General features: G+C 41.4%; 3 protein-coding genes across 7 annotated transcripts; 2 read left to right on the forward strand and 1 right to left on the reverse strand.

Annotated features, from left to right (window-relative positions):
- The first annotated feature begins 1,122 nt into the window (after window positions 1-1,122).
- Window positions 1,123-9,197, forward strand: bdh2 (3-hydroxybutyrate dehydrogenase, type 2). The gene is made up of 11 exons (XM_070976476.1): window positions 1,123-1,139; window positions 3,939-4,029; window positions 4,871-4,949; window positions 5,458-5,554; window positions 6,544-6,652; window positions 7,008-7,068; window positions 7,246-7,359; window positions 7,768-7,826; window positions 8,011-8,103; window positions 8,618-8,678; window positions 9,084-9,197. The coding sequence occupies exons 2-10, from the start codon at window positions 3,958-3,960 to the stop codon at window positions 8,669-8,671; spliced, it is 738 nt and encodes a 245-aa protein (XP_070832577.1). The 5' UTR covers window positions 1,123-1,139; window positions 3,939-3,957; the 3' UTR covers window positions 8,672-8,678; window positions 9,084-9,197.
- On the forward strand, window positions 9,084-20,824 carry LOC139340540 (sodium/hydrogen exchanger 9B2). Of its 5 annotated transcripts, none has more exons than XM_070976428.1 (13): window positions 9,084-9,216; window positions 10,479-10,756; window positions 11,610-11,811; window positions 11,928-12,098; window positions 13,893-14,035; window positions 14,703-14,830; window positions 15,514-15,689; window positions 16,140-16,246; window positions 17,125-17,274; window positions 17,429-17,537; window positions 18,825-18,961; window positions 19,163-19,385; window positions 19,783-20,824. In XM_070976428.1, exons 2-13 carry the CDS (start codon window positions 10,610-10,612, stop codon window positions 19,842-19,844), a joined length of 1,755 nt encoding a protein of 584 aa, XP_070832529.1. In that variant the 5' UTR covers window positions 9,084-9,216; window positions 10,479-10,609; the 3' UTR covers window positions 19,845-20,824. The 5 variants fall into 5 exon arrangements, with proteins under 5 accessions (XP_070832529.1, XP_070832556.1, XP_070832546.1 ...); XM_070976455.1 differs by having other exon boundaries at window positions 19,163-19,346; XM_070976445.1 differs by having other exon boundaries at window positions 19,789-19,972.
- Window positions 20,493-26,954, reverse strand: cisd2 (CDGSH iron sulfur domain 2). Its single transcript, XM_070976487.1, has 3 exons — window positions 26,761-26,954; window positions 23,006-23,220; window positions 20,493-22,726 (listed from the first exon to the last, which is right to left on the reverse strand). The coding sequence occupies exons 1-3, from the start codon at window positions 26,861-26,863 to the stop codon at window positions 22,637-22,639; spliced, it is 408 nt and encodes a 135-aa protein (XP_070832588.1). The 5' UTR covers window positions 26,864-26,954; the 3' UTR covers window positions 20,493-22,636.
- Between the last annotated feature and the right edge of the window lie 204 nt (window positions 26,955-27,158).

Raw genomic sequence — 27,158 nt, forward strand, 5'->3', positions numbered from 1 at the left:
GTGCATGTATGTGTGTGTGTGAAGATAATGCAGCTGCTTTGAATGTTAACCTTATTAAATGGATGTTATCAGGTGTCGTTGACACCACAGACATAGGTTAGAAGCATCCTTCTTCATCTTCTAGTTGGCTCAGTAGGACGTTTCTACAACTATGGCAGTGGTAATTTGAGGCCAGTCAGTATAATGTGCTTTGAAGAAATGCATGAGATTTTCAAAAGGTGTGGGAGACCTGGCTGGATAACTTCAGCAGAAAGCAGGGCTCTGAAAAGACAAAGACTCTAAAGCCAAAAGGACATTCCTTGCTTTGAATAGAGAATCTGGCTCTCCTTGAGTCTAAACATCAACCAGAAAGAAGGAAAAGGGAGGCACAAATCTTATAAAAATATGGCTTTATTTCTTTGTTTTGTCAATTTTAAAAAATGAATAGAAACATTTTAAAGGGTCTACATCACCTTGACTCTTGCTGCTTGAGTGCAGACTTTCTAAATCTATTAAAAACAGACAAGAGAAATTAATACTGATGTGAAAACCATACATGATGGACAGACAACTACTCACAATACATGCATTTATATCAGATGTGGAAGATGTTTTCAGATCCTTTACTTAAGAAAAAGTACCACACTGTGAAAAACGCATTAAGTAAATCCTGCATTAAAAACCTTACTTGGGTAAAAGTAGGTAAGTATTAGGTTATCAGCAAAATGCTCCCTGTCAGTGTTTTACTTTGAGTTGTAATAAAATTGGGGCCTCGAAGAACTTTGTGCAGATCACAAAGGTCAGTAATCAATTATTACCAAGACAGCTCGCAGCTACCAAAAGAAGAGCCAAGTTATGTTTGCCAAAAACAAACAAATATACAAACAAACAAAAAACCACAGAAGAGGTGAAGAGGCAGCTAAAACTCTTATACATTAAGAAACGTACGCTCTGTCAGGAGGAATATACTTATATTTAACTTGAAGTGCCCCTGCTGGGCAAAGAAGACACTACAGGCTCCTGCTCTCCAATTCCATCTTCTCACGTTATAAACCGCTGTCATGCTCACTTCCTGGTCTGGAACCAATAGCGGAACAGGCAGAAGGTCACGTTGGGCCGCTGTGATCTCTGAGGTCCAATGTGTCGGACCTGAACGGAGGGTGAGTTTCCAAAATGAGGTTTTCTGGTCTTTAACTTGATTTTGTAACATACGAATAGCAAATATACAAGTTCCACAGTGCTGGTCGTCACAGTGTGTTTAGCTGCAGTGACCGACAACTTGCATTTTTAATTAAGTGCAGAAAAAGAAAGGTATTATGCAACGATTGGAGTCAGCAAAGAGTGTAGACAAGTATCATGGGGTTAATATCATGCAGATTTGCACAGAAGTAGGTGTTTTTGCAGAAGAAACAAACGCAGTTTTCTTCGGAGAAACAACAATAGTAGCTTAATGCAACTCCCAAAGACACTTGTGCACCACAACAGCCAACATCAAACTGCTGCTGTGATTCAAGCAGCAGTCATGTGCAATCAAGTCACCCTTTATTCTGAACTCCTCCGTCTTTGAGACTTTTTAAATCCTTTTTAAAAGTCCGCTTGGAAATCGAAGAAAATAAATCGACGCTCCTTGCAACAGAACTTGCCTGAGAATCACCGTGTTTTTAAATTTTCTTCAGTATTCGTTTTAGATAAATGCTTTTGCATGCATGGATGGTCTGCACTGCAAAGGGGGACTTCTCATGGTTAATTCGGCTTACTTTTAATGATACCAGTTTGTCAAAATGGATGGTCCCCGTCGCCCACAGTGTTGAAAACCCCTGAGCCAGAGAAACCAGAAGAGTTAGATCTGCATTCGACAGATATAAGTACGTACATCGGGATTTCAAAGTAAAGCTGACAAAGTCATTTCATTAATGTCTATATTTGCTTTTGAATTATGGCATCATGTATGAATGTCCTGTGCCACTGAGGCTGTCATATGACTGCAGATAACTTACAGCTGTCAGTCATAACTTCTTTAGTGCTGACTGATTAATATTGCCCAAACTGATCTGTGCACATTAATTCAATTCCTCCAGTATATGAGAGGTAACTGAGCCTATTTCATAGCCACCAAAGGATATCAAACATTGGCCTTGCCTCAGGTCTGCTGGTCTTAGCTGCGTTGAGCACACATTAAACACTGCGACTGATGGCTGACATGCATGTGCATGAGAAGCTATTATTATGAAATATTAACAATAACGCCTGTATTTTTTACTCAAAAAGAACATAGAGTGGGAACAAAATATGATAGGAATACAAATTGAGAATATAACTGAGGAAAAAGAAAACAGGCACATGAAAAGTTTAGATTTTTGTTTTCTTCACTTCACCGTGCACTGATGCTCTATGGTACTGTAAGCCTTTGACAAACTGGTATCATTAAAAGTAAGCCGAATTAACCATGAGAAGTCCCTGTTTGCAGTGCAGACCATCCATGCATGCAAAAACATTTATCTACAACGAATACTGAAGAAAATTTAAAAACACTGTGATTCTCAGGCAAGTTCTGTTGCAAGGAGCGTCGTTTTATTTTCTTTGATTTTCAAGTGGACTTTTAAAAATGATTTAAAAAGTCTCAAAGACGGAGGAGTTCAGAATAAAGGGTGGCTTGATTGCACATGACTGCTGCTTGAATCACAGCAGCAGTTTGATGTTGGCTGTTGGCTGTGGTGTACAAGTGTCTTTGGGAGTTGCATTAAGCTACTATTGTTGTTTCTCATTTGTTTCTTCTGTACAAACACCTACTTCTGTACAAATCTGCATGATATTAACTCCATGAGACTTGTCTACACTCTTTGCTGACTCCAATCGTTGCATAATGTTACTTGTTGAAGGAGAAAAAGGCAGAGGTGGAAAAAAGAACTGCAGGAAATGGGTGAAATTGAACCCAATGGCTGCTGATACACACACCCCAATGGTGCCCGACAGCCCACTATTGCTTTGGTGTGTCATGATAATCCTAATGGAAATTAAATAACTTTGGATACTGTATTTTGGAATCCTGAAGTTTCACCAAAGTTAAGATCATTTGAGGTGGTGCATTTCTGGTTCACCCCGATGATAAATCCACGAGTACTCTGAGGAATAAGTGTGAGTCATCATGGTCACATCGATTTGTTGAAGGTGAGAAACTAAAAGAACAAAAGAATAAAGGAGCACTCCTATTTTAGAAGTTGAGAGGAATTTGTCTTGTATTCTTTAAGGTTTAACATGGCTGAATATTAGAGAACATTAAAACAGATCAGTGATTAGCCTGTCCTTGAAGATTTAAGATAAAGCCACTGGTAAAAGACATGTCCTTAAAAGGCCTTTTTTTAAGATATTGTGATAAAATTGGCTGCAATACATCAGTATTTATAGCTGTGGACTTAGTACTACTAAGAACACAGCAAGCCAGCCAATCAGTTCAGATTCATAAAATCTGATACAGCATCAATGTGTAGCGTCTGTTATAGGTGTCGTAATGCTCGGTAATGTATGGATGGTCACTTGAGACTTTTCTGCAGCAGCCTCCTGTAAATCCACTTTGCACATTTTAGGTGTCTGCTCAAAAATAACTGTGAGAAATAGCCTGTCAATCATTACTTCTTAGTTTAAAAGAGTTCATCCTGTGATTGATTAATGCATCCAGAAGCAAAGCTAAAGTGGAAAATCTGGTGAGAGCTCATTGTGTGAGTTTTGAGCTGCACACCAGAATTCCCGCATTTGAATGAATGATATATGAACATTGGTCATTCCTTACAGCTCCCTCGCAGCTTAAACAGTCCTTCATAAACACATTTGCATGTGTCTAATGAATCTGCAGCAGGAGATTTTTAGTTATTTTTCTTCTTCAGAAAGAGAGCCTCTATCTTCAAAATGAACTTATGGTTCCTGTTCAACACTCTATTTTTGTTTGTTTGTTTTGATCACAGCAGCAGCGAAAGGTGCACTATGGGCCGTCTGGACGGGAAAGTGATTGTGTTGTCAGCTGCCGCGCAAGGGATCGGACGTGCTGCAGCAATAGTAATGAGCTTTAATAAGAACTTCTCACCAATATATTTCCTACCAAATCACAGAGCAAAATTGTTTATTTAATAGCCTGTGGTGTGCAGACTCAAAGCAGGGTATATTTTGACTCCATTACATATTTCAAACAAGCTTTGTGTAATGCACACGGCAGATTTTAATGTCACAGACGTCCCATGATATCTTGAACAACAGCAACAACAATGGTGATCCAAAACATGTTTTCTTCCAAATTACTGTGCTACAGAAACCCACTTGCATATGTTTAGTGTTAATAAAATCCACTGAAATCCCCAAGAACTGTACAGGCTGATGTCTTTATGAATACATTGTTTTATTGGTAGAACCAGTTTCGCCTTGCTTGAACATGCTATCACTCTGCATGCGTGGCCTGTAACAGTGATTCTCCAGATGACGCAAACACAACTTCAGGAAAGATTGGTTCATCATTACAACCGTTCCCCTCAAGTGGTGTCTTTAAGTGTGGAAAAACGTGCCTTGTATGACAGATCTGTCCATCTAGTTCACATTGTGTTTAAATTGCCATATGGTGCAATGATGCAGTGAGTCCTTCAGCTCTCACCTGACCAGAGGTAGAAGGGATTTTAACGTTGAGGGATTAGGTTAGAAATTGGCATTCTGTCTATGGACCGGTAATGAGATCTTAGTGTCGGCACTGTGAACTGAATTATTGTCCTAAAAATTGCTCCCATTGTTCCCAGCATGTAGTTTTTTACACAGTCCAAAGCTTATTTAGCAAACAGCTGTAATTAATTTTAGATTAAAAACATATTTGTTTGTATCACTATGAATATTCCTCTTTTTTTCCCAACTGTAGGCATTTGCCAAGGAGGGAGCTCAAGTCACAGCAACAGACATCAATGGAGAGAAGCTAAAAGAGCTTGATGGCATCCAAGGCAAGATTAATTTCCAATGGTGTGAGGCTGCCATCTACTGGCTAGCAAGTGCATTGCATGTTATTATATCGTCTTTAACATATATCCTTTTAAATTGCTGTATTTGTAACGAGTCAGCAATATATTTAAGAAGCAGGCTTATTGCAGAGAATTGAACCTGCTGGGCCAGGTTTGACTGAATAGGAGGTGATCAATATTCTTCTCTCCTTCAAAACCTCCTTTCAGGTAGCTCACAAGCGAAGCACTCCATATGTAATTGTAGAGCTGTTGAGTGGCCAGCAGGAAATGATAGAGCATGTGTGCATGTATGTGCATGTATGTGAATGTGGGTACTGTAATTGTGCAGATGTGACGCAGGTTGTTGTCAGCCTCATCTTAAACTTATTTCTCCTGCAATTAAATGTTCAATAATAAAGACAGTTTGGTTTTTATTGGTTTCAAATCGGTGCAGCTGCCATTAGAATAGTTGGGACTGGAACCAAAGCTTAATTCTTCTCTTCACCAACAGGGATCAAGACCAAGGTCGTGGATGTGACGAAGAAGGACCAAGTGGAGGCCCTGGCCAAGGAGCATGAGCATGTAGATGTGCTGTTCAACGTTGCAGGGTACTTTTTCCCTCTTTCCTGTATCATCTGATTATGCTCTGTTTCTATGCCAGCGATGACCACGTTGTCCGTCCATCTGCCACGTTTTCGTGAATGTGATATCTCACCTTGAGGGAATTTCTCTAAATTTGGCACAAACATTCACTTTGACGGAAGGATGAACTCATTAGAATTTGATTGTCAAAGGTCACCGTGTCCACACAAGTCACATTTCTGGCCATGACTCAAGAATTAATTTCCTAATTAAGATAAAATGTTTCACACTAATGTCTCTGATAGAATAAAATGGTGATGACATTTTCTATCCAGTAGGTGAAAGGTCAGCTTCACTGTGACATCATAATGTTCTGCAAAAACACTTTTTTGGCAATTATTCAACTCCGTATCTCAGGAACAGAAGGGGAGATTTGTTTAGATACTGAATTGGTGACACTAGTCTGTCCCACATACACCACTGTGATGCTGTAAATATGCATTAGCACACTAAAGCCACAGCTAAATTTGATAGCAGCTTTTAGAGATTCACTTTTTAAGTGGGCCAGGCAGACATTTTTTTATGGGACTTGTTGACAATAATAAATACATAGAACATAATGACAAAAAAAATACTGTCAGCCTTATCCTTTGGTATACGCCTATTGTATAGCAGTTCTATGCTGTTTCCACATTAAGCACGTTTATCCATCTCCCGCTTAACTACATATCCAAAATCCCCATAATTTGAGGTTTAACCTCGACTTGACCCTTTGTCAATCTCCTTAACAGAGGTCTCTCAGTGGACACCTTTAGGGTCAGTAAAATGTTGGGGTTATGCAGCATTTCAGCTAGGCTTTATTTTTCGTTTAATAATTGATATCTCATATTGATCCCATGCGCTCTTCTGTTTTGTGTCTGATTGACACATTTGACCTCTTGGCTAAAGCTGTGTGTTTAGATGATTACACCTGATATTGCATTTCCCAAGTTTACATGCCATCTACCGTCTACAGGTTTGTGCACCATGGCTCCATCTTGGACTGCGAAGAGGAGGACTGGGACTTCACAATGAACGTGAATATCCGCAGCATGTACCTCATGTGCAAGGCTTTCCTGCCCAAGGTGACCTTTGCCCACTTTACTGAATGCTTAACACTGTTTATCCTGTTGTTGAGAGATTAAAATAGGTGCTGTTGTAAATGGAGCGACATATGCTTTTATTTTGTTCTCATCCTTTGTCTGCTGGGATTAGCTGTATTACTCTGAGCCTGTGGCATGATGGGCGGTGACTGCCCAATCACTAATCCAGCTTTAGCTGCAAACCAACCAAACTGTCCCACTGAGGAATTTTAGTTTGGATCCCAGCACATTTGTCATTTGTCACATAGAAATAAGATTGTTGCATAATTTGACCCTTCATTTTTGCCAATTATATTCTGTTTATATGCCACCCTCCTAATTAATTTTGTCATTCTAGATGTTGGCAAAGAAGTCTGGAAACATTATTAACATGGCATCTGTTGCATCAAGCATTAAAGGTAAATGATCTTTCACAGATCTTTTCACTGTCGATGGTTATAGAACAAATGTTATGGCCAATTAAAGGGCCATTGAGTCGTTGAAGTATGACCATGTTCATTGTAATCCTCTTATCTCAGATAATTGCTCTGCGTGTGTGTGTCTATGTGTGAGCGACATGTGTGTTTCCTCGACAGGTGTTGTGAACCGGTGTGTCTACAGCACCTCCAAGGCTGCAGTGATCGGACTCACCAAATCCATAGCGGCGGATTTCATTGAAAAAGGCATTCGCTGTAATTGTGTTTGTCCTGGTAAGCTCAGGAGGCCCTGCAAAATAAAACCACGTCACTGTGTCCTTTCTGTTCTTCTTCAAGTGTTGCACAAGGTTGTGAGCGTATTAAATTAAAACTGTATACTGTAGACATCCTTGTAAACAAATCAGACTGATGCTTAATGTGAGAATTTAAGGTTTTTTTTCAATGTTTGAGGACATTGTGTATTTTAAAAATACCAAAGCCTGGCTTCAAAGCCAGTTTGAATAACTGCTGTACAAACTCATCGGGCATTTATTTGTACAACAGACCAGGACTGAACACCGTCAAACCTATTTTGTAGTCAAAATCATCCAGTTTGTCAAAGACTATCTATATTTCTGTATTCAAAATTGTTATTGTTGCTATAATGAACAAATTCAAGGTTGTTCCTGTACATTTTCTAAGGTACTGTTGATACTCCATCGTTGAGGGGCAGGATCCAGGCCCAGCCTGACCCAGAACAGGTAAGGGAGACTCTGCTCTGTCATTTTCTCCATTCTTAATCTGACAGTAATGCCTGCATGAGTCACTTAACAGGTACATCTTATCTTTATTTCCACAAGAAGAAATCCTGATGGCTGAGTATTGAAGATAATGAGTGCTATAAGTGAATCTCTCCTCTCTCTCTCTCTCTCTGTAATTCTCCAGGCTTATAAGGATTTCATGGCAAGACAGAAAACTGGCAGAATGTGCACGGCTGAAGAGGTGGCGTACCTGTGCGTATACCTGGCATCTGACGAGGTGAGTGCTTGCAGATAACGGATCCATGTAATGCATGTGTGGTACATTGTATCGGCAGTCAGGCAGTGTCGCAGGGCTGTACCTACCACTGAGGACACAGAGGATATTTTAAGGCTGGTTCCAGTATTTTTTAGAATCAATACACTTAAACTGCTTTTAGGTCGGTAAATAAATGATAGATTAATGATTGACCATAGTTGTATTTCTGGAAGTGCAGAGGAGGCTTTGAAACGAAATCTAAATGCTTTTGATCCTCATGGTTGGAAATCAGATTGACAGAGAGTAAAACTGAACAGTTAAGTTTCATTTTGTTTTTTCAAATTTCAAATGAATAAAAGGTTTTAGAAACTTAAATTTCAGTGTCTGATAAAAGTCTTTCCTGGCAACTTCCCTGAGTGTATGTTTTTACTTAATCCCAATGTAAACGTTAAATATTTCGTAGTTTAGAAAGTTGTTGACTGGTCCGTAATGAAACCATTTCCAAGTGATCTGATGTTTCTTGGCTCCTTCACAGTCGACCTATGTGACTGGGACAGAGCACATCATCGATGGAGGATGGAGACTCTGAGAAAACTGTACTGAGCTCATCCTGACAGCAGTGGAGGCAGTTGCTTCCATTCTCATTTAAACCCCAAATAAAATTTTATTTGATCATTTCTGATTTTGCATATTATGTTCACTGATTCGGTGGGAGACATTTGTCATTTGATTTCCCATCTTAAATCTATGCTGCAAATGTGCGCAAAGCCAAAATATTAATTTGTTGACTGACATTATCATTAAATTGGTAAATGTAAAAATCACAGCTGCAGTATACTGGTGTTATCAGCTTATAATAGATAGATCCCTTGTAAAATGTTTTACTAAGCTATCTGGCTTTTTTATGTGACTAATACTGAAATGTATTAAAACATCAAATTAAAACGTCTTCACCAATACCTCTGACTGACTTTGAACACAACTCCCCCCCCCCAACCAAGCGCTCCTGTGCGCGGTACATTCTTGCTTGGCCATCACTAATCCGCCTGATTCCTATTTCCCAGCTGGTCTATCTGCCACAGGACTGCCAGAAACGCTGCCACTGACAAGCGATGCCAGTGTTTTCGATATGAGGTGAGTTAGCTTTTCTTTGATATTTGATATATTTAGGGAACCTTGAAAGAGGAGGTCAGGAGCGGTGTCTGCTAAGCAAGCTGCCGTGCTGAGTACACTGACAGCAGTTAGGGGCGTACAGACAGCTACTGGCAATGAACCCAATATCGGACAACGAGATTCCTCTTTCCGCGAAATTTGGTGATTACGCACATGTATGTATCGGAGTAGGAAGTGAAATAGAGGGTTGGTTTATTTACCAAACTCAGACATTGTGGATGACTGGTGAAGCTTCGCGCTAAAAGAGTAACCGAAGCGTTGACGTTAGCTAACGTTAACGTTACGCAGCCTGAAGGGACTCATGCCCGGTGGTGCACATCGACAGCAACTAACGAAATGCTGCATTTGAAGGCGGTTCCCATTTCGATGACAGGCTAATGTTTTACTATTGAGGAGATCTGTGGCAAGTCGCTAGTTCGTAGTTATCAACGTTAGTTAAATGTCGCTACCGAGAGCGCACGTTATCCGATAATGGGTCCATTGACACGGTTTGTGGCGAGGCGTGGATTTGCCTCTTCACAAACTAATTACTGTAGCTATAGTTCCACTTGTCTCTGTCACTTGGTAGCTCCGTGTCTACACTGAACCAAGCGCTCAGACCACCCTGAAACGTTTGCTTTGCTTCGGCTACCGATGCCAACTGAATAGGTTTGTTGTCGGCATTTCACAGTAAGCTAACGCTAGCTAACGTTAGTGTGCCATATGGTCGCGCTGTAAGTATTGATTAGCGTGGTCCGTTCGCAATTGGATTAACAAACGTCTGTTGCCATAAGCAATTGTCAACATTGTAGTAGAGGTAGTTTAATGTAACTTGTCAACATTTGTTTTCAACATAGCTTCAACTCGAGCTGTGAAAAGCAGAGCAGCACTGAGTGTAGTATTTGGCCTTTGTAATGAATTAAAGCTCAATGACTTATTGTCGTGCGTCGTGTTGACAGGTTGACAGCTACTAGCATACAGCAGCTAGCATGCAGCTACATACTATAAATCATGCAAACAGGAATTATGTCTCTTAAAGCCTATTTAGTTTTTTTTCCTCATTAATTCTTATGGGGCAGGCCTAGTCCAGTATCTGTTAAACTAAACAAAACAGGTCTCTGTGTGAGAGAGATTATACTTATCATTTCATGGCAATTTCAAAACCTGTCCCAACACCACTGGTCTCCATTGTTAAGTGCATAATAGTTTGTTTGCCTTCTGATAAGAGCGTGTTGTCTGAAAAGGAGCCTGAGGTCAGAGCTGGACATACAGGAGCAGAAGTGAAGGAACTGCCCATCCATGGCCAACCCCACCCCTCTGCTTGATGTACAGTGAAATAGAAGCGAGTGGACCAGAAATACTGTAGCCTGTTGCCATGGAAGACACCCAGCCCAAACCTGTCACCCCGGAGCCGAGCCCTGCACCTAGTCCAGCACCCAGCCCAGCACCCAGTCCAGCACCCAGCCCAGCACCCAGCCCACTGCTGGACAGAATTGCTTTGCCTGCAGCAAACCATGTGGAGGTATTGTATTTTACTCTTGGTGTGACCTAGTTCTAGTCAGTTTTTACAGCATTTACTACAGCCTGATAAAAAATAATGCTCCTTGGTAGGAAAAAATGACCTAACCTTTTTATATTGACTAAATAAGACATATTTTCAGCTCTGCATTAATGGTGTGGTTGCTGCTCTGCTTCTTGTATCTTACATTAGTCTCCTGTGTGTTAATATGTTTTAGTATACTCTCCTCTTACCTTGTAAAATGGCTTATTCACCATAGATAATTTGTTCATTATTTGTTGCTGCAGTTCGAAATTGAGAATGAATTAAAATGCAGCCAGAGGCAAAGTCAAAACTTTGAGCCGGTGTACCGCCCACTGGAGCAATATGTCAAAGAGGTTGTTTGTTTTAAGTCGCAGTCATCATTTATCAAGTTCATACCTTCAATCCAAGACTATCCAGGAAACTGTAGCCTATAATTTGCTGATATGATGTGCCAACAAAACTGATAGAGCACAACACTTGATAAGGGTTTGACAATTAAAGAGGCTACAAGGACATCTACCAGGTTTCTAATCTTTGCATGAGCAACGCATTCACATTTGTGTCAGTGTGTCTCCTTAGATCTGATATTCTGTGTAAGGTGTCCCATTTATGTTCACTGCTCAGCTACTTGTTAAAGGCCTGGATAATAATATACATGTACTGTATAGAATTTTTCCTGTCAATAATCATTTTTAAGGCTTTGAAAACTGTTAAAATGTTTATACTAATCTGCATCTTTTTCCAGCAAGTCTATTTTAGAAAAGTAAGATGTTACAACATATGAAAAAGTTATCAGGAAGATGTGATCACTGACCTGTTCCCCCTCCTCCAGCACCTAAATGTGAACCAGATCCAGGTGGTGGTACGACGCTGCTCCAGTCCAAATGTCACAGAGGAGACCACCTATTTTATTCCTCGAAACCCTGTGGTGGATGCTGGCACCAACACAGACCCGCCAGTGGTCTGCTGCCCTTTGCTCCACAGATTTTGCCCATGTCCTCCAAGAGGCCTTCTGGCCTCTCTCGTCACTAAAGGTAAGCAACGGTTGACCTTTAGTTGGCTTAGTGAGATCCTACCCAGGAAATGCTTTCACTCAAGCCTGTTGTCAGTGACATAGTGTTCTCATGTCTTTCTCTTGTGTCCTCTCCAGTCCTCTTGGCAGCTGTGCTCTTTGGGGTGGTGTGGTCCATCACGGAGGAGGAATGTCTTCCAGGGGGCAATCTGTTTGGCATCACAATCCTATTCATCTGTGCACTCATTGGTGGGAAATTGGTGGCTCTCATACGTCTGCCCAAACTTCCACCGTTCCCACCGCTCCTTGGTAAGGCCGAGGATTTCGTGGTTATGTGCTGGTGTGTTTGTACAAGCCTCTATTTCATATTTAGGACATTGTATCATCTTCTAGTGTCTGTGTTAAAACTTCTCATTTGACAGAGGAAATCCATGTGTTTGTTCAGAACAATGCAACAGTTTACATAAAGGCTCAACTATGGAATCAGTGTTTACCACTATAGTTATAACAGACTGATTAGTCACCATAAATCAGGAAGTATTGAAAAGTTAGTAAATGGCAAATTGAGGTGGTGATGGACACACTGTGTTGTTATGACATTGCCCTCAGTGATCAAAGTCTTCCACCCAAGCATAAGCTAGAGAGGCTAGCATTAGCTAACGGCCCACTTCAGCTGTCTCCATGTTGCTCCAGTTGCTGGCAATTGTATCCCCATCAATCGTATCCCCTCATTGCTTCTTTGGTAAACAGCAAACACCATACAGCTACCTACAGATGCCTGCAAATGGGTAATCACCATACACTGAGTGTGCTGTACATACATTACAGGATACATTACAGGCAGCACGGTGGTGCAGCAGGTAGTGCGCGTGCCTCACAGCAAGAAGGTTGCCGGTTCGATCCCCGGGTCAGGCGGGGTCTTTCTGTGTGAAGTTTCTTCCCGTGAATGCATGGGTTCTCTCCGGGTACTCCGGCTTCCTCCCACAGGCCAAAAACATGCTCATTAGGTTGATTGATGACTCTAAAATTGTCCGTAGGTGTGAGTGTGAACGGTTGTTTGTCCTTGCATGTGGCCCTGCAATTGGCTGGCGACCGGTTCAGGGTGTACTCCACCTCTCGCCCATTGTAGCTGGGATAGGCTCCAGCCCCCCGCAACCCCGAAAGGGATAGGTGGATTAGATAATGGATGGATGGATGTTGCAGGAAATACTGTTTTATTTAAGACAAATGTTGTCACTACTTATGAAATATAAGAGATGTGAGTGGTGGTCATGCTCTGGTTAAGTAAACCTGTTTGCCCAAGGTGATGAATGTCTGTTATTTTACATCATTAATGCTGCCTTTGAATAATTGGCATTGGTGTACATGTAACAAAAATGTGAATTCCTGGTGTTATGAATCTGCAAATGGCAATTGTAAGCCACCAGCTGCACCCGTAACAAGATAAAAATCAAGGAAGCTGGAGCCACTCCTTATTTGCAAATGACATCAAAAGGTAGATCGAAGTTCAAGTAAAATAGATGTTGGAGTTTGTTTCCTTCTAAACTTCATTTTCCTGTGTTTTTCTCAAAAGAGTGTTCTTGTTTACCAGCTTAAGGTCTGTTTTTTACGCCATCTGCCAAGAAGATTCCTATAATCATGATGTAAGAGTAACATAACAAAAAGATTGTGGTCAGTCTGAAGGCTGAAAGTGAAGTCCTCTGTCCCCACTCATTAACAGTTTCAAATATTTGCTCTTGATGTATCCTTTGTCTGGTTGCAGTTGATTGTTTATAGCCGAAATTGAACATATCTTAAATTTAGCTGAATTTCTCGATTCTTAATAATGTGGTGTAATGTAATATTCTGTCATGTTGCATGTTGTGAACACCAGAACTGGCAGATGACTTGTGAATTTGTAGAGTAGGATTGGATCTTGTTGAAACTTGATTCATCAGTGTTACAAGACAGTGATCACAGTGAGTCTTGGTGTCTCAGTTGTCCAACATGAGCACTGTAAGTTCAAAAAGCCACAGGCGATCCTTATTCGTGCTCTGTATCTGTGTGGGAGACAGTCCTGAAGGATCATCTGTCCTTTCTCACACACCCTCTGCTGTGTTGCAGGTATGCTGCTGATGGGTTTCATGCTGAGAAACATCCCAGTTATAAGAGATGGGGTGTACATTGACTACAGATGGTCTGCCTCACTGAGGAACATCGCTCTGGCTGTGATCCTGGCCAGAGCGGGTCTGGGGTTGGATCCCACGGTATGCCATATACTCCACTGTTGTATCTGTACGCAGAAATGTTTAGAGAGATATAATAATGATATACTAGCCTCATCTCTGCAGATGATTCATCTTTAATTATTTTATGGATTAGTGTTAATTAGTGTCAATTCTACAAATTGAACTAATGACAAATCTTAGCCCAGAGCGACTTCTTCACATTGCTTATCTGACCAGCAGTCAGATAATCAGAAATAACCAATTTCCAGTGATGATACGAGGAAAACCAAGCTGATCTGAGCCTTAGAGAAGACCTAACCAGCTCATGCTTTGTATTTTTGTTTTAAAAATGGCTATCAAGTGATTTTTCTCTGATCAGTCTCAGTATTAATGAATGCACGCAGAAGGATTGACAAACAGATTTTGGGATTATGTGTATGAATGACTTTCTCCACATAAATGCTTTTCAGTGCACACAAATAGTTATCATTGTATACAAGTACAATTTCCATCACACACATACTTGGATGTTGTTACATCGATAAACAAACTTGAACTGGGTTCTTTGACACTCCGCATGGCGTGGCTCCATTCACAAATGCATTTGTTTTACATTACATTACATACTGAGAATGATCTGAGTCCATTAACCCCAGCTTTAAAGTAATTAGTGTAACCAACTGGTGATGTATGTATCTGTTTTCAGGCTCTGAGGAAATTAAAATCAGTGTGTGTGCGAGTCGCAGCCGGACCCTGCATCATAGAGGCTTGCACCACGGCTCTGGTGTCTCACTTCCTCATGGGCTTGCCCTGGGTGTGGGGCTTCATCCTTGGGTAAATACAACACTACGTACTCTCCCTCTCTTTCTCCACTCTCTGTTTTCTAGTTAACAGGCTTTGTATAACCTTCACAGTGAGCGTAGGACAGACAAACAGGCACAATTTCAGTTTCAACTCTAAAGCAGGAGCCAAGTTATGTTAAAAGACTTTATGCAGTCAGGCAGAGTTTAAAGCAACAGAACGACAATCAGTGATTTTTAATTGACAGCATACTTCCATTATTTGCTGTGTGAGCAGACCGTGCAGCTCTCAGAGCTACGGGACCAATTTACTCCACTGACACAGCAGCACGGTGAGAATGTCGAGCGTTAGAAGTAAGACATGGAAGGCTGAACTTTGGTGACAAAGATCAGTTAGACTAGCACTGCACAACACACTGTACCTGCAAAAAACTTGTTCCCATGAAGCAGAGAATGGCAAACACTTTTGCTGAGTCACTAGATCACATTACAACCTCCTGTCTGAACCTAATAAGCTTGGGCTAAAGGACAAGGACATTAATTATTATTTCCAAGATCAATCTATGGTTGATGGGCTTTTTTGCCGATTTAAAACTCCAGAATAAGTGCCTTCATATTTCTGCCTCGTCACCATTTGTGTGCTGTCAGTAGTTGGAATAGAGCTTGAGATACCCGTAGTGTGTACATTAATCAAAATCCATCCCCTCCACGTTGTAGCTTTGTGCTGGGAGCCGTGTCTCCAGCAGTGGTGGTTCCTTCCATGCTGCTGCTGCAGAAGGATGGCTATGGCGTGGAGCAGGGTATCCCCACCTTGCTGATGGCTGCGGGAAGCTTTGATGACATCCTTGCCATCACAGGGTTCACCACATGCTTGGGCATGGCCTTTGCCACAGGTAACCTGTGGACATGTGCGTCTTTGAGTGTGTGGAGAGGTGAAGGACAATAAGAAGTGCTGAATTTAATGTTCTTTTTCTTTGTACAACACCACCTTTATTTTAAAGGGAGTGGCAGAATTCAGTGTACCACAGCGAAGGTCAACACTGAGAAGCACATGAAATAAATAAGTTCTATCTGTAGTTAGTCAGTTGCTCAGCAGAGGGTGTTGGTGTGCTGCATACTCTTGTTTTTTTGTGCCAAGTCACTGTGGATTTTATGTCATGACTCCAGTATACCACAATGTAGAGCCTCTGTAGGGCTATACTAAACTCCTTTCAAACACAAAATAATACCATTACTGTTTACCCAGCTACTGCTCGAAATTGTCATTGCTAACACATTTTAAGGCAATCGGTTCAGCTACTTGCATTTTATTAACTCTATATATTCTCTGCTGATGATTCTAGGCTCCACTTTGTATAATCTCCTGAGAGGTGTACTGGAGGTGGCTGGTGGGATGGTTGCTGGGATTCTTCTCGGCTTCATCGTTCAGTACTTTCCTAGTGTTGACCAGGTAGGCATGCTCTTACAGCAATACCATGATTGGTGTTTATTTACATTAGAGGATTACTACCATTAAAAAGTAACTTGTTACTTTACAGTGTGACACCCACTGAGAACAGTAACTCCTTAGAGTACTTTTGCATTACCAAAACTGAAAGTCTCTTTGCCCGTCCTTGCTTCATTTTGGTTATATTGTCCTGAAGGTGTGTAGTCTACTGCACATCAACCTTTGACTGTCATTGCTTAGGCTGGTTAATGGCCCAAAATCTGTAAGCTGCAATGAAACGAGGTGAATTACTAGAAATAAATGAACGCAAATTGAAAGCAAGTACCTGAGTATTGTAGCGCTCTGCTTGACGCTTCTTCAAGTAGAGTACTAGAGCTCTTCACAGATGACAGACATGTCACCCATTCATAGTTTACATTTTCATTGCCATTTTCTTGTCTCTTTCACCCACAAATTCAAAGGAATGAGAATACTTCCACACTGCAAAGGCTGTCCCCTCTGCCATCTCGCCAGCTGATCCACACATGTGCACTGACACAACTAGGAAAGAAACAGACACAGTGCAAATGCGTCAGGGATTTTAACTCCTCACTTGAATCACAAAACTAGCATGCTACGTGGCTCATTACTCTTAACACTGATTCATCCAACACTGATCACGATGTGAGTCATCCTAAAAACCATGACAGCACAGCCTGTGTGTGACACATCTTGGGAAGAACCAACAAACGCTTGTGAAAAAAGTCAGTGAAATGTTGCTATGTCTGTTTTAAAAGATACAGTTTCCTGGGTCAATAACAGATATGACTGTTATTAGTATTTGTATTAGAGATTTCATGATATTAAAATATATTTAATCATTGACTGTCTTTTCCTTGCAGAAACACATAGTAATGAAGCGATCCTTCTTGGTTTTGGGCCTGTCCGTCTTTGCCGTGTTCGGCAGCGGCGTGGCGGGGTTTCCTGGCTCTGGAGGCCTCTGCACCCTGGTGCTGGCATTCCTGGCTGGCCTCGGCTGGGGTACAGAAAAGGTGATCACATACGCCTTCCACATCTGTAGTACATACAGCTTTTATTTTAGCTCTCTATCTGCAGTTATCCATCTTCAGAGCAGAATTCTGACAAGGTTGACTACACTGCTGCATGTCAAAGATAAACATTTCTGTGTGTTCTGTTTGTCTTAAGGCACGTGTGGAGGAAGTGGTGGGATGGGCGTGGGATGTGTTTCAGCCTCTACTCTTCGGACTAATAGGAGCAGAGATTCGAGTCTCTGAGCTGGAGGGAAACACAGTTGGTGAGACGACGACAACACACACACACGCTTTAGAATAACACAGTGAGGTGGCTGTTATCACTGTGAGAGATTCAAATTTGACTGTATGGATGTAAATATATTTGCATAGCCAAAAAAGAAAACACTGGAGAGTTTTTATCTCTCTGTGTGTCCAGTAAATATTAAACTCTGAGTCTGAGTTAGCACTCATGTGCTGTGCTTCCATCGCAGTTCCCATATGAGAGTTCCTTGGAAAACCGATCTTATATTTTTCCCCAGAAAAGCAATCTTATTCATGCCCAAACAAATGGCAAAATAGTAATATATTTTGTGTAACTAGACATAATTTTCTTGAAAAATAATTTATTGTGGATGAAAAAAGCGACAGAAATTTCACCCAAATTCACTGTTGCATGATTCAGAGCATCATCTTCACAAGGAACATATTTGCAGTGTTGATATACTGTACACGCAGTATTGGGAATGGTGTACAGTGTAGTTGTGCTTTGGGACCTAAACAACAACAAAACAAAAGCAGTTTTAGGAAAAATCCACCTGAAATCTCTCTGTGGCCCACTGGCCCATGTTTGTCAAAGAGATGAGAGGAGCAGGTGTTATTTAAAATCTCACTCACGTTAGCCCGGTTAGCCCGGTTAGCCAAACTTATGGAGTGTTGCTGCCATCCATATGGAAAACTCAAATGAGAGACCAAAGCTGGAGACTGGTCGCATGACATTTAGATCCAGTGTGTGGCTGCGTTACATTTTCCCCTTTTATTCAGCTGAAGTCAGGTATGTGTGTGGAAACACTTCAAACATGTCTCTGTTAGAGACTGAAACAGACAGGAAGTCAAGTCCTTCTCTGCAAGAGTTCATGCAGTAAAGCTCTAAGTGTTCTGACACATGGGATATGATCAATCTTTGCTCTGAAAAAATGTTTCATTACTTTATTTCTTTAACAAAATATCTAGTTTTTATTGTTATATATTACATATATTATAGTATATTTGTTGTGATCCACAGGAAACAGTTTTAGATTTTTCCTTTGTTTTATACAATAAAATTACTCCAAGGTGTAAGAGGAAACAGGGTATAAGTATATGAGTACATGCACCACAGTTCAAAGATATTTCTAAGTGGTTCTTATAAAAGCCCATCTGTGTGCCTTTGTGGTTTCTGTTTTTCACCACTATTTTGCCTTGCCCACAGCTGTGAACAGGAAATACCAGTAATTTAATAACTGCTGTTTTAATAGCAGAATGTTTCAGTACCAATATGACGTAACACCTCTCTGTGACTGTCTGTTTAGGTCTGGGTATAGCCTCCCTGCTCATTGCCCTGCTGGTTCGAGTCCTGTTCACCTTTGTCTGCGTGCTGTGTGCTGGTTTTAACATGAGGGAGAAAGTGTTCATAGCCCTAGCATGGATGCCCAAAGCTACAGTGCAGGTATGTACGCTCTTCCTCCTTCCTCCTTTTCTGTGAGCTCAGTTTAGGGCTTTTTCTCCTAGTGCATATCTGCAAATGTTTTTTTTTTCAGAACACGCAGATTAAAAATAAACTTGGTCATTTCAAGCGTCCTCTCATAGTGATGGTAAAATTCATTTGTGAGTGAGTGCAGAGGATCACTGGTGTCCTTGTCTTCATCAGGCAGCCATAGGCTCCACAGCTTTAGACATGGCCAGGACGAGGGATGACAAGCAGCTGCAGAAGTACGGCATGGACGTGCTGACTGTGGCCGTGCTAGCCATCCTTCTCACAGCTCCTGTGGGAGCTCTTATCATAGGGCTCGCTGGACCTTACCTGCTCCAAAAACCAAAGAACTCCTCCTGCGGTGAGCGAGTCAAACCCACTTTGTCAGCTTTTTTCTTAGGTAGGTGAAGTCGAATGTTCAATGATTCAAACTCAGCTCAACGCGCCCGCAGACCCTCGCCTTGTAGTAGTGTGAGTAGTGAATATCCTTTCCTGTAAAGCTTCACCCCGCTTCACCTGTGTGATAGATGCGTCCACTCGGACAAGGATTTGCATAGCTTTAGAGAGCTTCTGTTTACCCTGTCACTCATGCCTTCATGTCTTTTACATCCACACAACAATGGCACTGTGGCTGTTAACCACAGTGCGTGAGTGCAACTCATGGTTTTCAGCAAGTCTTCGGCTTTTCTTTGATTTTGTCTGTTTTACTTAAGAATGTGAAGCAGCATGCAATCAGCCTGTTGCCAAAGCTTTTCTCATGACTTCTCCTCCCTCTGTCTCCCCTCCCTCTTCCCTAGGAACAGCAGCAGGAGGTGAAGATGACAATGAAACTCCCGTCACCTATGAGAGTACACTCTGACCTCACCTGTCTTCATCCAGTGAGTGAGGACATATTAAGAGACTTCGGGTGTGCTTTCACACCTCAGACTTATGAGCTTTCCTTTAGCCACCGAGTGGCTCTCTCTGTCTCTCTATCTGATGGTCAGCTCCTGATATTTGCCATACTTCAGGAAGACATGAATCACTCTGTATTTATAGCCTCTAGGGGTTTCCAGGCTGCAGGCTCCAAGCAAATGACCCCCACCCGGCGTCTGCACTGTGCACTGCTGTGTGAATATGGGGGGTTGTTTCTGATCCGACCTGAACTTTTAATCAACTCTATTAATGAGGCATGAATGTGGTTTACATTTTTGTAAAGGTGGATGTTCTTCTGTTGTTGTCATTCACTGAATCCACTACATTTTTATGACTGTTTGCTGTATCTGGACAATCTGGAAAATTAATGCTGTATTTTATCATGGGCTGTTTCATTCAGAGGGCTACATAATTGAATGTTTCTGACCTTTCACAACACACACTTCAGTCTTTAGGTGTTCTGCACTCAGTACAATATTTTTATCGCTTTGTGTTTGTGTATTTTTTTTTTTTTTAATCAAATGTGTATTAGCTGTACGTCTTGGTGATGACAAGGGTTTGTATAGTTTACAAAGACTCAGGAGATCGAAATAATCTACAATGCTTTACTTTATACACAGTGCTGCTAAAACTCTACTACACTCACTACGTCTGCTTCCAGTATGAAGACTGCTCAACCATGAACATGTCTGTTTCAAACCCATCTTTTCTAGTTTTATTAAGTAGATTTTTCATATTTGTTACATGTTTTGATTTTTTTTATTATATTACAGAGGTATGAACTTGAACTGAGATGTTTTTGATTTGTTTGAATTTTACATTTAAAAGATTGTGTATTTTTTTAGCAATTATTTATGATAGATTGACATGATTAAGCGTTAGTTTTTTACCAAATATTCTTTGAACAATAAATGATAAAACATACCAAGAATTGTCAGTCTCTTTGGTTATTACTATTGAACATATTTATACTATTTTACTTTATGATGTCCTTAATTTATGTCCCTGTCTCGTTAAGTTTTGGATCCTGAGCAGTGTTGGTCTGTCAGTCGCTTCACCTCTTCAGTCCAGACTGAAATATCTCAACAACCATTGGATGGATTGTAGTGAAATTTAGTGCAGATAGCCAAAAGGTGCCCAGTTGATGAAATCTAACGACTTCAGTCATCCTCTGACTTTTCCTCTAATGCCACCATAAGGTCAAACATTTGTTGTTTTTAAGCAAATACCTGAAAAACAAATTCTGTTCCCATCAGCCTCAGCCAATCTGTGTGTGACGCTAAGTAGCAAATGTTAGCATGCTAACACGCTGAACTAAGCTGGTGACAGTGTTCGCATTGTACAGTTGTTCCCAAACATCAGCTTGTTAGCATTTAGCTCAAAGCAGCACGATTGTTGGGACAGCCTCACAGACCCGGTGGAGTCTCAGCTTTGTTCTTCCTGTTTTCAATTCACAAAATGCACGAGAAAGAGAAAATCTGACACTCGTGGTGTTTTGTTTTTTTGAGGCTGTACTGACAGACAACAATGCACTCTTCAGAAATATGACCTGGATAGAAGTTTTACTTGGAAAAAAATGAGTAGCAGACAGTTACAAAGCGATGTCCTCGGGTGCCTGAATTTAAATTAATTTCAACTCAAAGTTACATGAAGCATTTTCCAATTTTAACAGCGCAAGAAGGAAATGAAGCTGCAATTCTGTTCGCCAAAACTGTCGAGTTGAACATCCTGATTTCAACTTTTTACATTTCACATGCAGAATGAATGAATTAGGTTCATTCACATTCACAGACATCCTCATGAAAATACACATCTGACAATAGAGGCCATTTATGTATAAAATATTGCTTATTAATTAAAGAGGAAATACTCCAGCAGGAAGTCGATACAGCCATTACGGCCATGCAGAGGCCAGAAAAACAGCACAGAGCGCAGTGAGGCTAAACTGTACATAACTGGGTATTACTCAACGGTGCAGTGGTTTGAAATGTTTGTAGGCAACGGAGTTGAATACAAAGAGTAAAACTCAAACGCTTAAAGGCTCTGAACAAAACACGTGAAGAATAAGCAGTGGCAGCCTCCCACACACACAATAACTTAGAAGAGAATATTTCACATCCTGAACGTGTGGACATGTTCATATTTGGCACACAGATAATCTGGAACAGGAGAAAGAAGGCGAACAAAGGCTGACTTCCATTCTATCAAAGATCTGTCCAGAATGAGGACATACTGTACAAAGTGTTTATCACAAGCTGGACTGAGTATTTCATCTAAATTAAAGGGGAAAACCCTTTTTCCCTGATGGCTTCTGAAAGTCATCATAAAGTCACTGCGATTATGTTTCAAGTTTTCCCCCAAAGTGGTCCCAATGGTGCACTGTAAGTGATCTCAAAGCGACTGACTAAAATTGAACTGACAGTCATATAAAAAGGCATTCCTGTCAACCAACAAAAGTGAGCAACGAATAACGGGCCATAAAAAACACAACGAGCAAAACGTTCTCAACTGCTCAACCTAAAATATGATTTTCAAACAATCAGACCGTGTTGTGACCACTTCTAATAAAGACTGAGAGTCAATTTTTCTGGCCAACATTAACATGACACCAAGGTGAGACCAAGACTCTTGTAAAAAATAAAGTAAAATAAAATAAAAAACAGACAAAACCACAAACTGTTAACAAATGAAAACTAGAGGCTGGGGAAGTGAAAGGAAAACTCCATCAGTGGTCGATTACAGTATCTTCTTTTTGAGTATGAGCGGTCCCACGTTGTCTCCAGTTAGCTCATTGTGCTTCAAGTGTGACTTGTCACAAACAGGAAACTAAAACAGGAAACAACTTCATATTAGCTGACCAGCAAAATATACAGTAGAAGCAGCAAACTCCCATTTATCCTTAAGTCAAAAAATATATACACATTAATTAAACATTGGCTTCAGGAATAAAAGTTGTTTTATTCTAAAAAAAAGAAAACAGAATTTGATGACTTCCTAATCATTACAAAGACAGTACAAAGACAATATATTTAATGTTTGACCTCTTCAGCTTCAATATGTTATTCTCAATTTGATGCAGCAACATGTTTCAAACCAACAACTTACAGTTTTGGAGCGCCAGCAGCGACAGTAACACACATTTGCGCTGTTCAGGTCCTCGATGTCTATCTCGTTGACCACTTTTGGGTTCTCCTTCTGGATCTTCAGGTTGATCAGGCTGTCCCTCTGCTTCTTCTTCTTAGGCAGGAACGGGCGAATGGTCAGATAGCCCAGCAAAGCCAGTATACCCAGGAGGGGCAGCAACCGGAGCCACTCGGACACTGCAGACACAGTATGCAGATTACACACACATTCGCAAACACAGGAGGAGAACTGTGGAGACTGGCATACTTTGTGTAGAGCAGTGTTGGCTATAGGTTGAAAATGTGTGTATTTGTGGTTGTCGGCCTTATTAAGGGATCGGGCTTCATGTGCATTACTGAAACCTCTAAAATCTGACACTTAAATTCAGAGCTAAAACATGAGTTCTTCACTTATTCAGTTCCAGATGTGTGCACTGCACAGTAAGACTGCTTCCACTACATGCACTGCATCCATGGCTGGATGCCATCCAGGAGGCTGGGCGTCACAGAGAACAGCTTCAACGGTGCTGCATTTGTTTGTCAGCTACAATACTGCTAATACACTTTATTTCGTCTTCAAGGTGTATCAAATTACTAAATGTTGAACAGTCTGAGCAGTCAATGGTTAACACGAATACATGCAGCAGATCTGACCTCCGCTTGACACCCTGATTTCATTGAGACATTACACCATCCTCAAGGTTAAAGTTACAGTATTTATGTCAAAGGTGTATAACACGGTTAAACTTGAAAATGCTCGATCATGTAAACAGTTCTTGGTGAGTCTAATCTCTGCTACGCCTGCTTCTATTCTCCTCCTAATCCTGCTGAGGTGAGTGCAGGGCAGCACACTGTAACTGCTGGCTCAGCTGGAGGACCAGCTCACCTCTTATCGGCATTTCTGCTCCATTGCTGAGCTCGATCATTGAAGAGTATCGTCTCACGCAAGCAGCTATCTGGGGAAATGCCACGCTGAGCCCAGAAATGTGCTTTGGGAAAACCCACCGTTCAGTCCACCATACATGGAGAGGACAGATGAGTGAAACACAGCGAGGATTAACCAGTTATGTAATTTCACTATAAGCTGGAAGTTAGACTCCAGAACTTTTCATGACACTCTTATGGCAATTAAAATACTTGCAATAAAAGGATTTGATACCTAATGGGACATAGCTAATCCTTAATCTCTTTAAAGGATAATTGTGGTATTTTTAAGCCTCGGCCCTATTTTTCACATACTTTGGTGTCTAAATGACTAATAATGGCCTCAGCCGGCAGCCACAAAATGGGACGCAATGGCAGCAACATAATCCTTTGGGGGCTAATTCGACACTGTCATTTACCTCCTACACAGATCCCTCTCTCACCTGGAAAAGGCTTAGAGCACTGAGAACCAGGCTTTTTGGATTTCTCCAGCACCTTCAATACCATACAGCCCAGGGGCAAGTTGGAGCCCACAGGAGTGGACCACCACCTCACTGCATGGACCACAGTATGTTAGGATACTGCGAGTCCGCCCTGCTTGGCTGAGAACTGATGCAGGGAAGCACATCCAGCTCAATACAGGAAAAACCAAAGAGCTGGTGGTGGACGGGACCAACACTGAGATGGTGGACTCTTACAAGTACCCTGGTGTGCACCTGAATAATAAACTGGCCTGGACTGACAATATAAACGCACTATATGAGAAAGGTCAGAGGAGGCCGTATCTGCTGAGGAGACTTGGGCCGTTTGGAGTACAGGTGGTGCTCCAGAGGACCTTTTTTTTTTACTCAGTGGTGGCAGCCATTTTCTGTGATGTGGTCTGCTGTGACAGCGGCATCTCGACTGCTGCCAGGTGAAGACTTAACAGACTGGTTAAGTAGACCAGCTCTGCGCTAGGATGCCCCCATGACCCAGTGGAGGTGGTGGGAGAAAGGAGGATGATGGCTAAGCTGTCATCCCTGATGGAGAACATGTCCCACAGCGCTGGGCAGCTCCTTCAGTGACAGGCTGCTTGCAGGTCCTTCCTTCATGCTGCTGTCAGACTTTACAATCAACACTGCTCCCACTCACTCCAAAACAGACAAATTCACTCGCGCAATATCAGTGTATACAAAACTGGAAAATATCAATAAGCTCAACTATTGCGTTCAAAGATTACATTGCAGCCAGCTGAGAAAATCTACTGGACCAATTCCAAGACTTTTTAGGCCCACCTATTCATCATTTAGACCCCAAAATATGTAACAATACGGCCCATGTTTGAAAATACCAGAATGAAGAAATTATAAGTACTTATCTTTCATCTACAATTACGAGTGAAAACACAACTTTGGACAAAAGTTTTACCACAGCCATTATCTGGAAACATCTAACTTAAAAGCCAGTAATGCTTCCAACTTTCAAAGTCCTTATCAATTAGTGATAAGAACCACGATCACTAAAATCGTCCATCCCTGCTTCTGCTTTTGGTTTCATGGCCTTCTCGGAGAGGCTCTACTCAAGTGGTTCTCACATGTCAATTGTCACAAAAGCATTTGAGTGATGCAGGACTAGCTCTGCTTTTCTGCTTTTTTGAGCTATTTTTAGGCCACATTTGATACTTTACGAAGATCTGTGAGGCCAAAAGATCAAGCTGAAGGGGACTTTCACTGGACACTTCGCACGCTGTCCTTTATTTAAGCTGTGCACTTGTACTGAACTACAAGCTGTGAGGACTTTCTTTCAGTGTACAGTTGAGTCACAGCTTTTGTGCTCTCACTTTAATAGAGATGCTGCATGTGATAAACAGCTCATGATGTAGTCCAGGAGAGGTTTCTCTAAGCTACAATGAGACAGAACTTTATTTATCCAGAGGGAAACTGCTGTGCAGCAGTTGCAGAACAAAGTAAGAGGAGAGGAGAAAATAGAAAACATTTATAAGAATTTATTAATAAATTGCCACCAACACTAATTAAGAAGCTGCAGGCTGTGTAATGTGGATTGTGGCTGATATCAGTCAACTCAATAAAGTCAGCATCGTCATATTCAAAACTATTAAAAATAATCCTTCAAATGCCACGTTTTGTCTGACCGGCAGTCAAAAACTTCCATTTACTCAAATGTTATAGATGAAAAAAGAAGCAAATTCTCACATTCGAGAAGCTGGAACTATTACATGATGAGCATTTTATGCTTCAAAAATGACTTTTTGGGGGATCTAACATGAAGTCACAGACCTAGAAAGGTTGTGACATCCTGACCTTGAAATAGTCTGTGTTTGGAGACTTTGTGCTCCCTCCTGTCCAGGACTGACTGTCACGCCTGTGCATCACTTCATGACTGAGCTGGTTACATGTTGTGCTTGAGATAAACATAGCATCACATTTCCAATTGTTGGAATTAACAGGATATCACTTACACAGCAGACGACAGGCTGCAACTTAGAAGATGCAGACGTTTTATGTTTAAGGTCATTCAAACAAAAGAGCAAACTGAACTGTGAAGATTATTGCCTTAGAACAGGCACTAGTTTGAGGTCATTAGGAGTTGATGGTGCTAATAAAAACAGCTAAATCAAACGGTGATAAAGAGATTTACGGGAGCCGAGCAGGACTTCAGGACCTTACACAGGTTTTGTCGGACGCTGCCAACCACAGCATGCCTATGACTGACTTTTCGTTTGCAGGTTAGCGAAAGGTAGAGAGCTATGTGCTTAAAAGTGCCCCGATGAGTTCAGAAGTCATCTTCACAGGAGTGCAACACAGCTGCAGTTACCTGTTAACCTTGCAAATCCGCCGATCGTCTCCGGAAGCGGAAGCCTCTTGAGGTAGGCTGGAAGCTGGACTTTTATTATCCTTGAAATACTTTCTAAAACCATCTTGAATTGCTCACTGGGTCAGGTTTTGTGTTTGACTTGGATAGTTCCTGGCGTTCGTTCATGTCATTGCGTAGATTTCTGGGCGCAGCTCGCCACCGGTACGTAAACGCTGACCGTGAGACTTAGAAATAACCGAAGAAACGCGTTAGTGGTTTCGTGAATACACGTAGAAACGGCACGTGATGTAAAAACGCGTGCCCAATCAGCGGTAGAGGAGTTGGTGTCTCCTGATTGGACAACTTGAATTCCGCGTGAGGAAGGTGCTTTCTGCCGACTTCATGTGCTCCTCGTAAAC

This window comes from Chaetodon trifascialis, chromosome 2, assembly GCF_039877785.1.
Source record: "Chaetodon trifascialis isolate fChaTrf1 chromosome 2, fChaTrf1.hap1, whole genome shotgun sequence".
NCBI classification, from domain to species: domain Eukaryota; kingdom Metazoa; phylum Chordata; class Actinopteri; order Chaetodontiformes; family Chaetodontidae; genus Chaetodon; species Chaetodon trifascialis.